The 14,301-nt window shown below is 27.7% G+C and overlaps 3 protein-coding genes across 5 annotated transcripts in view; 1 reads left to right on the top strand and 2 right to left on the bottom strand.

Moving 5' to 3' along the window:
* Positions 1–302: 302 nt before the first annotated feature.
* LOC113798177 (mitochondrial inner membrane protease subunit 2) lies at positions 303–1,352 on the bottom strand. The gene has a single exon (XM_027348668.2). The coding sequence runs from the start codon at positions 1,204–1,206 to the stop codon at positions 370–372; it is 837 nt and encodes a 278-aa protein (XP_027204469.2). The 5' UTR covers positions 1,207–1,352; the 3' UTR covers positions 303–369.
* Positions 1,353–11,588: 10,236 nt separating this feature from the next.
* Positions 11,589–14,301, top strand: part of LOC113798969 (putative neural-cadherin 2) — a 30,415-nt gene continuing 27,702 nt past the window's right edge. For 2 of the 3 annotated variants that reach the window (XM_075819426.1, XM_075819424.1), the window contains exon 1: positions 11,590–11,731. In XM_075819426.1, coding sequence (XP_075675541.1) covers positions 11,677–11,731 — 55 coding nt within the window. In that variant the 5' untranslated portion in view covers positions 11,590–11,676. Of the gene's footprint in view, positions 11,732–14,301 lie in introns of all 3 variants that reach the window. The other variant, XM_075819425.1, reaches the window with a different exon arrangement.
* lama (phospholipase B domain containing lamina ancestor) lies at positions 11,760–14,022 on the bottom strand. The gene has a single exon (XM_027349567.2). It carries the CDS (start codon positions 13,796–13,798, stop codon positions 12,071–12,073), a length of 1,728 nt encoding a protein of 575 aa, XP_027205368.2. The 5' UTR covers positions 13,799–14,022; the 3' UTR covers positions 11,760–12,070.

Genomic DNA, 14,301 nt, shown 5'->3' with positions numbered 1-14,301 from the left:
AAAAACCAGTTATTGATCAAACTTCCTGATATTTTTACCCGTTTAATCTTTTTTCTCTTGTTTTGGTTTTGGTTGATTTATCCTTTAAATAGAAATATTTTAGCTATTAATGTTTCAGAATTGAAAACAAAAACGAAATTATTTCATAATTTTTGAAAAAAATTCATTTAGAAACACATTTCAAAACCACTAGATGGCAGCTATAGTTTTTGGTTTGATAAAAAAATTCGAGATTTTTTTTTACTTCAAGAATATGATACAAGGATTTTATTGATTAAAATTTTGGATTCAACAAAAAAAAATACAGGATAAGAAAATTTCACAGAATTCATTATTTCAATAACAATAATAATTTTTTTAGTCCTAATTCTAGAATGAATCTTCATCCAAAATTGTTGTTATCAAACCCAATTTAGACGATGATGATGTGCTGGATGGCGAATGATGATGCTGTACAATGCTTGATGATAATGGATCAACATTCAATTCAATTATACAAGGATCTCCATTATAATATGAACCTTTAAATTTTCTAAATGATGATTGAAATTGTTGATGTAATATACGATCATTAGGCATTTGTTTTGTTAATGATTGCCAACGTTTTGGTGGCCATATTATATATTTTGCTTGTGCTGTTATTAAACCAACCGCAACTGGACCAAATATATTTGAATCCATTGATTTTGTATGATTATCACCTTCAACCCAACAATGTCCTTTCGGTATACGTATTGTTTCGAATTTAAAATTTCTTCTTGTAACAACAGTATCACCTTCAACACCAATTACACGTTTTATAATAATTTGATTTGGATTATTCGGTGATATTAAACTAACAATATAACCACGTTCAATTTGATAATTACGTGTTGCCCAATGTGATAACCATATTAAATCGGATGAATTGAAACGATTGAATAATAAATTTTTAATATTTATCGATCGTCGATCATTGTCGTTGAATGCTGTTTTTAATTTCTGAGTAATTCTGTTGCTGTTGCCATTTAAATCAATCTCATCATCATCAGTATTATCATTATCATTGAAATTATTTTCATCATAATCACAGGGATTTAATGTTGGTTGCATAGAAACACCATCAACACGTGCAATATAGGCAATATTATCAAAAAATATTAATGTTAATGGTACTGATAATGATAATGTACGGACTAGATTTTTTATACTAAATACTGAAGACATTTGGATTTGATTCGACAAAAATATATATAGCCGATGTGAAGAATACTTTTTTTTGGGTGAATTTGTAAATAAAAAATTCTTCAAAACAAAAACAATGAAAATAAAAACAATGTTTCGATTTGTTGAAAGTCGTTTTTTACCCTGTATTCATGAATGAAAACATCATATAAACATCCAGTTTATATGATGCAAGTTTTCAAGAATAATTTTTTTTTTTTGTTTCACACAATAAATTCTTGAACATTCTTCCTGTTTGTCAAAAAAAATCCAGAATGATATTTTTAGTTTTTTTCCTACATATTTTGATTGATATCAATCTGGTTGGTCGATCATTAATTCCAATCATTACTTGATTTAAACAAAACGAAGGCCACCATCAACGACAGAATCGATGATGGTGGTGGTGGTGAACCTCCCACGACAATGATGGAATTTTTTCTTTCGGAAGAAAAAAAAGTCATCGTTTCGGTCAATAGTCGTCGCTATTTGTATCAAATTTCATATAAATTTGCGAGAAAATTCAAAGCGAAATGCTCATGCACTCGGAATATATTTTTCGTTCGTTCGTTCGTATTCGAGTAAGACGACGCATTCCATTCCGGCATCATCGTTCGTTATATTTAGTCGTTATCAAAAAACAAACTTAACAGTCACATAACCGACCAGACCAGACCAAGACCAAGAATCATAGTTTCATTTCATTTTCAATGTGCTACTTGGTCGAATCATCATTTCCAAAAAAATTCCATTTCTCTGTTTTTGAAACAAAATGATTTGGAATCATCGTTTGTTTAGTTAGTTGGTTGGTTGGTTGTTATTTCTTTTTCTTTTTTTGTTGTTTTTCGATCATCATCATCGATGATAATCATTATTATCACCCTAAAAAAAGAAGATGCTGCAAACAAAAAACCAACATCATCATCATCATCATTAGATGAACATCATTAAATGTTTTGCCGGGCCAATATGTGTGTGTTGTGTATGTGATTGTTTCACCATGTTAACAACAAAAATTCATATTCGACGATAATGATGATCGAATCATTGTCAAATCGGCTAATTAGATTTTTATTTAATTTGTTCGTTAATTAATCTGTATCTGAAAAATTTTTTGTTTTCAAACGGAAAATTCATTTTTCCCCAGTTTTCCATTTCCATAATCATCATCAATGTCACATCATTTGTGAATATAGAAAGGAAGTGTAGAATATTTATGGATGGGCAAAAAAAACAGCAACAACCGAACAAGAATTTCCGAAATTCTTTATTGCTTTTTTGTGTGTTTTGAAATTAATATAACCAACTGAAAAAAGAGAATTTTCAATCAAAGTTAATGTAATTTATCCATCCATTTTATTATAAAGTATTTTTCATCACCATAGCATCATTCATTTTGGTCAAAAAGTGAAAATATTATTTTCATTTTTTTCATAATTGTCGTCTTTGGATTGCCAAATCCATACCCCATCCACAACAAAATATTCACAACATCCACAAAGCATCCACAAAACAACAACAAAATTGATATGAAGAATTTTTTTTCTCTGTGATGAAAAACAAAACAAAACAAAATTGATTAATTAATTTAGCTTTATGAACATCTAATGATGATGATGATGATGATGATAAAGTAAAATATTAATATAGTTTTGTGGTATTTGTTTTCCTGGTTCTCTCTGTATGTGTATCTGCGGGATGTGTTTATTTCAAATTCTTGTTGTTGTTTATGTGTTGTTCGCTTCGACTTTCTACATATTCTGTTGTTTTTCTTTGATCATGATTATGATGTTGTTGTTGTTGTTTGATGATGATGATAATCATTATTATTATTATTAACATTTAATCGACTAAAACATCGAATAAAAACAAACAAACAGCAACAACAGCAACGGCGTCTGTATTTTAACATCCAAATACCACACACACATGCTAAACATTCTTATATACAGAATATTCTCTGCCTGATCACGTTTACTATTATAATCATCATCATCATCATTATGATGGTGTGATGATAATAATGATGAAAATAATGAAAATAACTGGTAAATATAAGTGAAATGATTAATGATTGATTTTCTCTCCTACTTCTTTTTTTTCCCATTCTTTTCAACCAATCTTACATTCAATGTGTTGGCTAGTTTGTGTGTGCGTTTGATTCCATATAATATTATCGATCAAGTTTTTTTTTATTATTCTTTTTGCTGATAATCAATTCGAATCAATATATAATGAAATGACAATCAAAAAAAAGAAAAGAAAAGAAAATTCTTGATCGTTGTTACAACTGTGTAGTTGGTTGATAGAATCTTGTTCCATTTGCGATGGTGATTGTGTTTTTCAAAAATGAAATTTTGCTTTTTTGCTTTTGCTTTTTGCTCTGGTTTTGTTATTAATTATCAAATTTTAAATTGATTTTTTTGCTTTGCTTTTGTCATTTTTGTTGAAATTATTAATCAACAATTTTAAAACATTCAAAACAAATTCATTTCCAATCTAAAATGAATGTTTTTTTTAAAAAAAAAAACAGTTTACAACAGATGCTTTAGTCATATTTTATTACATTTTTATTTTTTCAATATTAAATTCTTCGCTCCAGCAAAAAAATTCTGTACATTATTCTTCTTCTTCTTCAAGTCTTTTATTCTTATCATTTTGTACCATATTTTCTCATCATCATCATTTTAAGCGTCAAAATTTTCAATAATAATAAAGAAAATTATGGGCCATCCAAAAAAACAAACTTGCTTTACGTTTTACTTTTCATTTGTTACTGTTAAGATGCTGATGATTATCATCATCAAGATATTCTAGTCAAGTTTTTTTTTGTTTTTTTGTTTTTTTCTTATTCTTCTTCTTGGTTGATCACATTGTGAAATAACTGTAAATAATAGGGGAGGGAAAAAAAGCGAAAAAGAAATTTCCAAAGAATTTTCCCGAAAAACACACACATTGATGAAAATTTTCTTATTTATTGTCCTGCTTGAAAATTACTACGTCCATTCAGAATGTTTCAGAATGTTTAGTGTTTGATAGAAGAATTTTCTCGGAAACTTCCCTGAACACAATGCATCAAATTCTGGGGTTTTTGTTGTTGTTGTTTTTGTTATCTTTTAAGGATCATTCAATTTTCATCATCATCATTGTGATTAAAGAGATGGTTGAATGATGATCATCATCATCATCATTGAAAATTTTCCTTTGAGATTTTGATCATATCGTTTTTTTTTTTTTGTTTATAAAAATGAAAATGAAATAATAATGATGACGTTGGTGTGTGATATGCTATGAATTTCAATACAGAATTTGTTTTGTTTTGTTTCTGGTTTTTCTTTTCCACATTGAAAAAAGCAAAATGTTGTTTTTTGGTTTGGTTTTATTTTGCATGAATGAATGAATGAATGAATGAAGGAAAGTTTTTTTGGGAAAAAAAATTTACTAGAAACTTTCTTTTTTTTAATTGAATTTTCAAAAAAAGAAAAAAAAATTTGATTAAAAGATTTCTTTCTTTTCCATTTTTTTTCCCAATCAAATCACCTTGAGTTTGATAAAATTCAATTTAAAACCGTGAACAAAAATTATTCCAGTAACAGAATCAGACAACAAAACAGACCCAAAAAAAAATGTAAAAAATTTCAAAATTTTTTTGTGCTCCACATCGGCGTGAAAGAGATGAGAGAAAAACGAAATAAATTTCAATTTTTGATACAAAATATAAAATGAAATGAAATATAATTATCAACTGATGACGACAACAAACAAACAACAACAACAAAAAAACATTAATTTACAGAATTGAGAATGATTTTTAATTATTCCGTTGACGATTACGAGTGAAATTTGAATCCGATTCTGTTATGATTTTTCTGTAAAGAGATAGAGTGAGAAACATATATACCCGAATCATTACCCGGGCAATGATTATTATCACACTATAAATATAGAGTGTGTTGGATGGTAAACAAAAATATGAATAATATGAATTCTGGTGTTTCATTTTTTTCGAAATAAAATTCCTTTGGTCGTTGTTTTGGCATAATATTCTCTTTCGTTCGTTCGTTTGTTTGATGCCAACAACATTCTGGTTCTGGATTCTTTCGTTTTTTTTTGTTGGCCATTAATATTGTTGTTGTAATGATGCTAAAAGTGATATCTGGATTTTGCTTTGTCTTTGGGTAATGTTTTTTTTTTTGTGTAAGTGCAAGATTCTTTCGAAATAATTTATTTCTCATTACTGTTTTTCTTTGAATCTCATTATCATGAATTCTTTACTAAGTACAAAAAAAAAATATCGATTGTATCGTTTCAAACATCGATAGTTTATTATCACAATGATAATTTGTTAAGAATTTTGGTTAATTCCAATTTCATTGAAATCTTTTGAAGAAAAAAATTCAACTTTTTTTCCTCTATTTCCACCTTTCTGGCAACAAAAAAAGGAACCTATGTTTAATAATCTTTGTCTAGCCATCTAAATCCATGAATAATAATGACATGATAATAATGAAAAAAAAAGTTTTCACGGGTGTGAAAAATTAACCAAAAAAAGGGGTATTTTAGAGATGATTACCGAACTTGGTTATCATTTTTAACAACAACAAAAAAGCTAGAAACACTTTGATTTTATTCAAAGTATTCTTTTTTCGTAGATAAAAACAATATTGGGCAAGGTAAAAGTAAAATTATGATCATCATCATCATCATAATGAACTAATTGAATTAATTTGAAAACTTTTCTCTTTTCTCAATTATTATCCATTTTTGGTTGTTGGATGTTCTTCTTCTTTTTCTTCTTCTTCTTCTGCAAAAAAAGAATAAAAATCCTCCATGATAATGATAATGGAACCAGACCACACCACACCACACCACGAATCCATCCACAAATGAATCCATTATCATCCATTCATTTATTACTGTTTTTCATGGTTATTTGTAAATTTCCGGTGAAACAATAATTTAAGCATCATCATTATCATTGTAATCACATATGTAACAACATACACATGATGTGATAATTGAAAAGTGAATATTGTTTTTTTTTGTTCCCCTCTTCTTCGTCTTTCCCCCCATTCATTCATTCATTTTTTCCTGGTAATAATCATCATAATCATCATAATACGGATGATGAAAATCATAAAAAGTTTTGAATTCTTCGACTTAATTCGTTGTCGTTGTCGTCAATTTGAATTTCTCAACAGCAAAAAACTATAATGATGTTCACGAAAAACACAATTGAAAGAATAACATAATTTTAAATGGCTCATTTGATTTTTTAACTTTAAGTTTTTTCTTCTTCTTCTCCTTACTGACTTTTGACTTTTGCATTGGATTAGATTCAATTCAATATTCTTCATCATCATCATAAGTTTGGTTGATTTTAACTTTTTATTTCTTCAAAAAAACAACTTTTTGCATCGTAATCAAAATCACATCATAAACATTTTATTTTTCCCTCTCACTCTTGTTCCAGCCAACAACAACAAGTTAATCACCCAAAAATTCTTGTTAAAATTAGATGAAATTATTATTTGTTTGTTTCGAGGAGATAAAAAAGATGTTTTTTCCCCTCTATCAGTTTGTTTTGTTTTTTGTTTTGTTTCCGCATCCAATTCATTAGATTTCAAACAAAACAAAAGTTTTGCATTCAAAATGGATTACACGTTTTCCTGGTTTGCAAAAAACAACAATTATGACATTTTCGTTAATGTTTGTAAAATGTTTGAATATTCATCACATTCACTACGGGAAAATTTCATTCATTTTTGCTGTTGTTTGTAAATCACACTATTGACTTTTGATGAAAAAAGGTTCCATTTTTTTTTTTTTTTTTGGTTGTTGGAACAAACCAATTCAAGTTACGCAGGGAAAATTGCTTTGTTGTTGTCGTTGTTGATAATGATGATAGTGATGATGTGATTAATATCAAATTGTGCGTGTGAAAGAGTGAGGGGGAGAGAGAGAGAATGTAGATATGAAAACGGTAAATACCATTAAGCATTTTTGGCAATTTTCATCATCACTGCATTTTTCTCTGTTTCTTGTTTCTTTCATGCTTTTTTAAATGTTTTTTTTCCACTTAATCTATATGAATCTTTTTGCTATTCATTTTCATATAAGAATATTTTTCCGCTCAAAACATATTCTATTTTTGGGTTTTGATTTTTTTGGTTTTGGTTTTTCATTCAATTTCATACACGGTTCAATGATAAATGTTAAATGTTTGTTTTTTTTAAATGTAATTCTGTTGTTGATATTTGAAAAAAAAGCAAGAGAATAATGAAATGAAAACCAAAAAGGTAAATGTACTTTTGTAACATCATTTGATTCAAATTTCAGATTTCTTTCGCCTTAAAATTCGCTGTTGATTACATTTCATTTCATTTTGGGATTGAAATTGATATTTCAGTCTTTATTCATGAATCATTTTTTTCTGGAAAGAATTTCCCAGACATTTTTTCTTGTTTTGTTTTCTTCGTTCAATGTTATTCAATGTTTTTCGGACTGTTGAAATACAGAAAATTCATTCTCTATTCTCAATCAAATCCATTTTCCATTCAAGAAAATCATTCTGGATAAAGGTAAATGAATTTCACCAGCTATGAATTTCATTGAAATTTTCTTTTTCATTCAATTTTCAGTTCAAATTGATTTTTTGTTGTTGTTGATTTTTATTTCGCCAATCTAAAAATTGAAAATTTTTTTGCTGTTGTTGTTGAAATCATTCACAATGAATATTTGTTTGTAAAATTGATGAAAAAAAATTTTTAAAGCCAATTTTCATCGTCTGGATTGAAATTTCGTTGGAAAACTTGGTTTTTTTCCCAAGTTGATGTTGATCGTTTATTTTCATCTTTAAATAAAACGATTTTTGGTTCGGTTATGTCATCCAACCTCTTTATAAACAGCTTTTTTTTGGGCAATCATTGAATGAATTCAATGAAAAGAAATCCATTTTCTCATTTTTGGTTGTTTGAAAATTGAAATGAATTTTCCTTTTTCTTTTTGCATTATGGACATAAACATTTTCCCACAAAAATGGGAAATGGAAGTCCATTTTCATATTTTCATTTCTTTTTTTCAGATGTTGGAAATTCCACAAACAAAATGAGTAAAAAAATTACCCCAGTTTTTTTTAATGAAAACAAATATGGAAAGAGAGACTGAGAAAAAGCCTGAAGGCTTGAAAAAAGATTGACATCCGTAATATTCTTTTTTTTAAAAAAATGAAATTTTGTTGATTTTTTCATTTGGACCAAAAAATTTGAAATTGAAAAAAATCCTTTCATTTCATTTCATTTCTTCTTCATTTCAATGAAAAGAAAACCGAAAAATCTTTGTTTGAATTTGCTTTTTTTGGTTGGTGGTGGTGTAGATTTCATCAAAGATTTTAATATTTGCCCATTTTTCATTCAAATCGTATCAACACAACGACCAACAACGCTATTTTTCGCCAAATCAATGTTTGTGTAAAGATTTTTAAAATTCATTTTTGTCGATGATAGAACCAGCCTTTGGATGATTGATAAATCAAACACTGCAGAAAAAAAGTGGAAATTTCTTTATCATTATTTTCCAAAATATCAATAGAAATTTGGATTTAAAACCCAGAAGAAATTGATCCCAAAAAAATATCGTTACAATCGAATTATAGAGATATATTCTTTACAATTTATTCAACAACAACAAAATGAGAATTTTTCTTTGATTTCTTTCCACATTCAATTCATTTGTTCATTTCAAATTTTGCTTGTTTTTTCTTCTTCTTCCTCACAACAGAAACTTTCATTTACTTGAAAAATTTTTCATTTCTGATTCTTGTTTTGGCTGGCTGGAACAAAATGCAAAAAATGTAGTGAATCATAGCACACATACTTATTACATCAACCAAGTTACCAAAACGTTTTTTTCTTTATTATTATTATTATAAAATGTAATAAAGAATCATTATTCATTTTGACTTGAGTGTGAAGTAGAAAGAAAACTATAAAGAAACAGGAGTAGTATGGTAGTAGTCATTTATTTCATTCAGAACAACAACAACAACAACAACACGAAGAATTTGTCGGTATTTTTCTTTTTTTATTTTGCATTTTTATATGGACTAACAAATGAACAAATAAACAACAACAACAAAACGAAAACAAAAAATCTTCATTCTTGAATTCTCTAGTTGTTCGGTGGCACACATAAACATCATTACAGAATATTCTCTCTGACTGCCTCTTATTCTCATTATAGTTGACTGGTCAGCCAGTCGGTTGGTCCGGTTGCTAGGTTAGATTTCATAATGAAAATTCTTTTGACCAAAGATCAAAAATGAAAGGAAAGGAAAAAAAGAATGACATTAACCAGAATAAACTAAACTAAACTAAAGTCTAAATGAATAATGGAATTTCAAAAAGTTGACTTTTTCTTCTTCTCCTTTCGGACATTCATTCATTTCATTTCATTTCTTCCTTTTGGATATTCACAACCAATAAAATGATGATGACTTCCACCAATAAACACCACTGAACACCACACTAAATGATCGTTAAACAACAAAGTTCGTCTTTTTTTCACTTTTTTTCTTCTCTCGTTGTTGATTATATAAACAAACATTATTTTCTATTGAATAAACAATATTTTACTTCGTAAAATGATGATGATGATCATTGGCAAAAAAAACTGCATGACTTTGCAAGAATTTTATTTTTCCCCCTTTTTTCCCCATCAATTTCAAGTAAATAATATTCCCGGAATTCTTGGAATCAAATCCAAATAAGAAAAAATTGAATATCATTTTACCTTATAGTGAAATCTTTGTTTCTTCATTCGTTCATTCGTTGATTTTCGTAAAATATATCAAAATTTTTTTTCGGCCGGGGGGGAAAGCGATGAAAAATAAATAAACACACAGTCGACTATTTCCACACAGAAATGGAATTCCGGGGTTAATATTTTTCACAAACACACACACACCCGAATCTACGCGGTTCTCTATGGTTCATTTAACTGAATCGGAGAGTTTTTTTTTGCTTTGCTTTTGTTTCTGGATCAATATACCGGAATCAACTTTAAAGTTATTCGGATCGATTTTTTTTCTCTGTCTCTTTTATCTTTGATCGTTGATCATTAATTCTTTCCAATCGGACAAACGGTAGAAAATAAATTAAACCAAATTTTGTGGTTTTTCTTTCGTTTTTTTTTCGGTGAAGCAAAACAAAGCAAAGAAATTTCTCCGAACAATATCCGTGATTCTTTTCATCGTGATTTTCTGTCATTTATGAATTTTTTTTTCATTGATAATCTATATATAGATTCATTGATGAATAAATTGATTAAATTTGACAAAAATTGATTCGGATGTGTTTGGGTAGAAATAGTTTGTTTTTTTTTTTTTTGGTATATCCATTGAAAAGAAAAAAAATACCAGAAACTAATTCTATGAAATTCATTATTTTATCTACGGAAAATTAATCATCATATAAGCCAGTATAGTTGATTATTAGATTCTATCACTATATTCACTCACATAGCTTCTTTTTTTTGCTCATTCCTTTTCATCACAGAGATTCCAGAATCCAGAATCCATTCAGTATTCAACAACAACGGCAAAAAATTCGTTCAAAATTCTGATCACATCCATCTACAACAACACTCAACGAATTAACCAGCAACAAAAAAAAGAAAAAAGATTCAAGCCATCAGATTCATTCCATCATTCATTCATCAGTGAAGTTTTATCTCAGTGTTTGTGTATGTGGTGTTTATTGTATCAACATTGTCATCGGAATTTTTTGGTTCGAGTGCCTTTCCTTTATTCGTTTGATGAATGAATATACAACAACAACAACAACGAAAAAAATAATTTCTTTTTCGACAGTTTTGTTTTCGATTACTCTTTCTCAATCTTTCTCGACTAATCACTATCGATTGAAAATCATTAAATTTTCGTTTTGTTTTTTGTTTTTCTTCACTAAAATCATTAACTTCGAACGCCGCTTTTTCTCTATTTCAACCCAAACCGATCGACCGACCAATCAGCCAATCATCTTCCGATGTGAAAATAGTATTTGTTTTTTTTTTCATTTCGCAATCAGCTTCCCAACAACAAATTTCAACACTTCAGCATCCAACGAATGAAACAATGAAATGAAAACAAGAAAAATAATAACAAAAAAATAGAATCAATTTATCTTGTTATCTTGGTATTTTTCTTGTTTTTCTTGTTCTGTATCATCGATGATGATTGTATTTTTTTTCCATTGAATCATTTCATTTTGAAAGACATTTTTCAAATTCTTTCCTCATCATCATTGTTATTATCAATTTTTTTTTCGTTTGTTTGTATCGATAATAATAATAATAATTTTTTCCAATTTCAAACATAATTCTGGAATTTTTTTTTCGCTTGTTTCATTTGGAAACTCAAAAGTAATTTGCTATCAATTTTCATTGTGATCATCATCATCACTATTTGATCCAATCATGTTGGAACCAATCAAATTTCTATTCATATTAACCGGTGCCTCAACATATCTTGGTAAGTATCAACATCAGCAACTACAATGTTTTTTTGTTTATAATTTTAAAATTTATTTACTTTTCAACAAAAAAGAATTTGATAAATAAATAATTTGCCCTCGATGGAATGTCTGTGTTTATATTGAATATTCCTCTTCTTCTTCTTTTACCGTCTGTGCATGAATGAATCTTTGAAAATTTTCAATAAAAAATTTATCATCTTTGTTTTTTGCTGAAATTTAGAAACAAAAACTGATTGATTATACGGTTATGGTTGATTTATTTGCTGATCGATTTGACGTGGTCAATTTTATTATTATTGTTGTTGTTGAATGAAGAAATTGTCAGTTTTTTTTGTTCATAAATCAAATTGAAATTCATTGAAACCATTTACATTTGTATGATTCCAATCCGTTAGAATTGGTTTGAATTTCCATTCAATTGGTTGATCTAAATGTTTAATATTTTTCAATTTAGTTGTTTGCCAACTAAATACTGGTACCTGATCATATGTTGGTCCACTAACAGCAATCATTTGTAATAATTTTGAATGATTATAATTAGTTAATTTTACATCTAAACCGGCTGATGAACGAAATGAATAAGCATCTAATGGATAATGACCATTTGGATCATTTAAATCACAACGTGATGATATTGCACGATAACCAGTATATGGTGGTGTACAATTACATCTGGATAATGGATCATTATAAAAATTATTATAACGCATTAGATGATACATTGTTTTCAAATTCAAAACATTATTATGATCACGTTTAAATATTTGTGCACGACCACATTTATCATATGAATAATGTTCACCAAATTTTCGAAACATTTCATTTGTATTACTTATATTATAAATATCTTTAAAATAAGGTACATTATAACTTGGCCAATATGTTTGTTTTAATAATATTTCGGTCATATCATTTGCTATGATTATACCGGGCATTTGTTCCAGAATCCAAAGAAAATTCGGTTGAATTTTTTGCTGATCAGGTTGAAATTTTTTATAATCAATAATCATAAATTGATTATTATATGTACCACTATTATAATAGCTAAATATTTTTGACCATTCTTGACCATTTCTAGCTAAACGATTAGCAACCATTGTACGTAAAAATTCAAAAATCATTTCATTTATTGAAATTTTTTTATATAATTCCAGATTATAATTATGAATAGTTGTTTCCTGTACTATCATATGTTCGGAAAGAATATAATAATCATCAATAGAGAATAATGTACCGGGATAACTGGACATAACCAATGTTTTTGAATTACTTGTTCGGTAATTTAGATTATAACGTTTCATTATACGTAACATTGATTTTAGATTTGCAAATGTTACATGTGATACATAGATATCCTTTCGGTTTGGTAATATTTTTATTAATGCTGAACAATGTTCAGATGGTTGTTTTGATGGTTGTCGATGATTCAATAGATATTCAAGATCATCATATTCAGTATAAAGATGTAATAATATTGTACCACATGGATCGATATTTTTTAATATAAAATCTGGATTATTTAATATTATTTTCCTATTGATCTTTGTATTCAAATAACCATCATCCAAACCAGCTAATTGTAATAATTGTAATTGAATTTGTATCCAATATGGATCATTTTGATTTGATTTTTTCAATGAACGTTCAATTGTATTATTTAATGATTTTTCAATAAAATCTTTATATAATTGACATTCATTACCATCCAATATATTATATTGATAACTTTGTATTAATTTTTTAGTTAATTTACCTTCTAAATAACCAGCAAAATATGCTTGTAGATAATCATTTTGATTTGGATTTGTACCGATATCTAATTCCGACCAACCAGTACGATTAATATGATTAATAAAACGTGCATAGGCAATAATATTGGATTGATTTTTTTCATGAGAAAAATCTGGACGTTCATTATTATTTGGATTACATGGAAAAATTTGAAAATTTGATTGTTCACTTATACAATAGTAAATATTTTCAAAAATATTTGGTTGTTGTTGTTGTTGTTCCGATCGAATCGGTAATAAAAATACGGTAATTATAAATAAAAATAACAACATTGTGGATGATCAAACTCAACGACGATGTCAACAACAACAACAATGTTGCTATAAATAAATCATGAAAATCAGTTATCATCGATTTTTTTGTTTTGCCTGTTTAGCAACATTATCATATCGTTTTTTGAGATTAGCAAAAAATTATCAAATTGTCGACACTTGTAAAAAATGACCTGATTAATTAAATTTTCGATAACGATTTCGAGTAACATCATCAGCAGCAGCAGCAGAAAAATATGATTATTTTCGGCATAAAAAAAGTTTCCAGAAAAAACTTTTCAGAAACTTTTTCTCTCTCTCTCCCATAAGTTTGTACATTTCAAGTTTATTTGAAGTTTTTTTTTTTGAAGCGGCGGGAAAAAATTGATGAATAAGAAATGAAAGTAAAAAATATAAAATCTATCGACAAACTATGTTAATCGATTACAGAAAAAAAGTTACCTTAAAATCTGTCATATCCGTTGTTGGAAAGACTTTCGATTTATTTTCTTTTTTTACTTGAA

The sequence above is a fragment of the Dermatophagoides pteronyssinus genome, unplaced genomic scaffold (genome assembly GCF_027571235.1).
Source record: "Dermatophagoides pteronyssinus isolate colony J.1.1.1.1 unplaced genomic scaffold, Derpt_VIB-CSIC_2022.12 sq0004, whole genome shotgun sequence".
Classification (NCBI taxonomy): domain Eukaryota; kingdom Metazoa; phylum Arthropoda; class Arachnida; order Sarcoptiformes; family Pyroglyphidae; genus Dermatophagoides; species Dermatophagoides pteronyssinus.
This window is presented reverse-complemented; position numbering and strand designations above follow the sequence as displayed.